The sequence below is a fragment of the Dendrobium catenatum genome, unplaced genomic scaffold (genome assembly GCF_001605985.2).
Source record: "Dendrobium catenatum unplaced genomic scaffold, ASM160598v2 fragScaff_scaffold_1038, whole genome shotgun sequence".
Lineage (NCBI taxonomy): Eukaryota > Viridiplantae > Streptophyta > Magnoliopsida > Asparagales > Orchidaceae > Dendrobium > Dendrobium catenatum.
The window spans coordinates 1,603,794-1,607,451 of record NW_021319500.1 but is presented as its reverse complement, the minus strand read 5'-3'; the positions used below and the strand labels follow the sequence as shown (position 1 = coordinate 1,607,451).

Genomic DNA, 3,658 nt, shown 5'->3' with positions numbered 1-3,658 from the left:
CCTTCCACGTGATAAAGAGTTCCACAAGAGGAGGATTTCCAAGTGACGACGAGTTTCCCATGAGGACTAGGGTCCAAGTGAGTGTTTCACATGAGAGCGAGTTTTAAGAGACCAGGCTATATTTGAGAATGAGTTCCTCCCACAAGTTCCAAGGACGAATTCCTTATGGGAAACTCCAAGGTAGCTTGACAAGAACCGTAGGCGAATAGCTAGCAACATTGATGAATCAAATTCAAGTTTGTAAAATGATTTGACTTGACTCAGACTCAATACATGGGAGTCCACAAAATACCGAAAGTTTAACAGAAACAACACAAATTTCTCCCAAACAAATAAATTTACACATCTGTAAGGATAAAAAATTGATTTGCATGCCACCAAAGAGTCCTTACAATGCAAAGAAAAGAAAAAAAAAAGCATGACCTGCATTCAGCAAATAAGCCCTCAAATGACTCTTCAGAAAAAAGCACAATAAGATTGATTCACTAAACCATTGAACAGAGCCGATATTAGTTGAAGAGGAAAGCGTTGCTCCCCAACATTAAAAGAAAACAAAAAGTAAAATAAAATAAAAAAGAGAAAAAGAAGACCTGTTAGAATAACAAATTTCTCTAGTTCATATTAATAATATTTGCAGAAGACTTGCTAGACTAACAAAACAATTCAACAGTTTCGTTCTGGCGATGTTCACTGGACTATTAGTAGACCCCAAACATACAGAACTAAGCTTCTTGAAAGCAACAGTAAGAACATGATGTTGACCATCATCCATCAGAAGCTGCTTTAAAGAATCATCATCTGAAACCTGCCCTCAAAACATCTCTTGAAAAGCCGCCCTCAGCTTCTATCATACTCTGCAATACATGGATTCTTGCTTCAGGTTTCATTTGGGACGGCTTTTTTATTGCTTCTTAAAGCGACTTTCTTGTAAAAAACTTTATTTTTTGTACTAGAGAGCTGCTTTAAGAAGCAGTAAAAAAGCCGCACCAAACGAAGCCTCAGTCTCTCCAAGATCATGATAGGAGGAAATCGAATGAATGATAAAATACAAGTTCTCTGTCAATTGAAATAGAAATATCATGCAGATTCTCAAATCCTCTGCATATATATTGGTCTTTTGAGAAGTAACATTCAATTGGTCAAGCTCATAGCTCAGAAAGATAATGCCAAGCAAATGAACCAAAATGACTGCCAATTTCTCGACTTCTCAATTGGGTGGGTTTTAATCAATGAGTAACTGGAACCCTCTCTCTCTCTCTCTCTGTTCAATTTCTCTTTAGCTCACTTTCTGTATAAAAAAATGCATTGTGTGAGACCAAAGTTTTATTTGGAATGGCTTTCTTACTGTTCCTTAAAATAACTTTCTAGCACAAAAATTAATTTTTTTTACTAAAATGTTGTTTTAAGAAGCACTAAAAAAGTCGTCCCAAACGAAGCCCCAATCAAAATTTCTTTCAAATAAGACAAAAAACACACCATTGCCGTTGAGAATCCATAAAACAAGACAAATCTCAGTGACCCGCTGCAAAATCATACAGGAAATAATTATGAAGAATGAAAGCCTGACTTGAAAATTTTTTATAACCTTTCAATTATTCCAAACTAAAATCAGTTCGGGAATGTTGTGCTGCTTTTGTATTGTATGAAAAGGAAAAAACACTTCTATAAAGATGAATAAACTAATTAGTGCACGCATTGCCCATTATTGAAGTCATGGAGATGAACATGCAATGTGAGAATTTATTAAAAAAATACAATCATATCCACATGGCAAGCATTCCACGAGTTGAGATTGGAAGAAGGATAAGCTTTTTTTTTTTTGAAAGAAATGCAGAAAATGAATTAAAGGAATCAAAGAACTACAAGTCAAAGTAAGCCCAAAGCATCACATTCCTCCTTCAAGCAATACAAGAAAGAAGGAGGAATCATAGCATCATGAAGATCTTCCCATAAAAAAGATCTCACCAGGGCCAAATTAGCACAAATATCCGCTAGTTTGTTCCCATTTCTAAGAGAATGCGAAAAAACAACTTGCTTAAACTCAAGTAAGAAAGCCAAATTCTCATCAATATTTTTACTAACCTTCCATTCTTTGACTGCATTATTAAGCAATTTGATAATATTCAAGTTGTCTCCTTCTACGATCACACCTTGAGCCTCCATCATCCAATCTTTGACCAGCTTTTTCAGATCAAGAACAGCCATTAATTCTAAATGAGAAATATCCCAATGCAAAGATTTGTTTCCAAAAGCCATCAAAAACCTTCCCTTATCATCTCGGATCACTCCACCCATTCCCGCCAAGTGATTCCTTTTAAGAGCTGCATCAATATTTATTTTAATCCATCCGGTAGGAGGAGGATGCCAAGTAGAATTCAGCAAAAGCTGGTTAGCACCCCAGTTTTCCGATTGGAGATGAATAAAATTGCTTCTCACGGCAAAGGAAATAGCATTGGCAGCAATATAGTTGTCTGAATCTTCATACTTATCATGAATAAACTTACACCTACTTTTCCAAACCAGAAAAACCATGTTGCAAAAAATATTTCCAAACAACAAATTGGTTCCCACGTCATTCTTTAAACTTTCTAAACAGTCTTCAAAGTCATGAAACCTCGGCATTTTGAATCCCCAGCCATTCAATAAGTCAATAACTTTCTTTATCTTGGAGCAACTTCCTACTAAGTGATTGTTATCTTCATCTTCTCCACATCCTCTAGGACAACCCGAACAGTTACTTAACTTTCTTTTGAACAGAAAAGTATTAGAGGGAATAGCATCATAACAAAGTCTCCACCAAAAAAATTCTATTTTCGGTTTTAACTTTAATTTTTTAAACCACTTCCAATGAACCACTTCTTCCTTATGATTCAAACTAGCTTCATATGCCAATGCAGTAATAGATTTCCCAGAGAATTTTGTCTTTAATACCACCGAATCAGCTTCTCTATTGTTCCAGATCGGGATTTTAAGAATCAGTTTTACAAGATGTTTGCTGAAAACAGTATTCAGTTTCTCTATATCCCAACATCCATTGGAGATAAAAGAATTAAGAAGTAAATACTGATTGTTTTGAATGTTGATAAAAGTCGGCCAATGAGTAAGATTTCTGTCCAAAATCCAAGTGTCCTGCATTCAATTGATTGAGTAACCGTTGGATACCTCCCATCTAATAATTCTTTTAAGGAAATGAACTCCCATCTTTATAATCTTCCATGTTGGAGAACAACACTGCTTCACCAAATCCGACCACATATCTTCACCATATTTAGCTTTGAGAATGAGATTCAACAGAGAATTTGGCTTGGTTAAGAAGTTCCAAGCAAACTTGGCACGTAATGGACCTACCATTAAAGTGGCCGAGAATAATCCTCTTCCCCCTCATTTTTAGGTGTGCAAAGTAGATCCCAAGAGGCATAGTGAAGCCCTGCATTACCATTATTTTTACTCCAAAGAAATCCTCTACATAATTTGTCAAATTCTCTAAGAATACTCACTGGAACCAGTGATAGAGATGACAAAAACAACGGAAGAGATAGGAAAGCTGATTTAGTTAGAATCAGCTTACCATCCAACGAAATGCATCTTTTACCCCATGTGTTCAATCTACTAGCTGCTGCTTCCAATAAAGGCTGAAAATCCGAAGCTACCATTCTTC

At 35.9% G+C, this 3,658-nt stretch overlaps 1 protein-coding gene across 3 annotated transcripts in view; it reads right to left on the bottom strand.

The window, feature by feature from the left end:
- Positions 1-596: 596 nt before the first annotated feature.
- LOC110107947 (putative ribonuclease H protein At1g65750) overlaps positions 597-3,658 on the bottom strand; it is a 35,981-nt gene continuing 32,919 nt past the window's right edge. For 2 of the 3 annotated variants that reach the window (XM_028698057.1, XM_020838395.2), the window contains one exon: positions 597-854. Coding sequence is in view for 1 of the 3 variants with exons in the window: in XM_028698058.1 (XP_028553891.1) it covers positions 1,867-3,135 (1,269 nt within the window). In the remaining 2 variants the exon portion in view is untranslated. Of the gene's footprint in view, positions 855-1,476; positions 3,375-3,658 lie in introns of those variants that run through there. The other variant, XM_028698058.1, reaches the window with a different exon arrangement.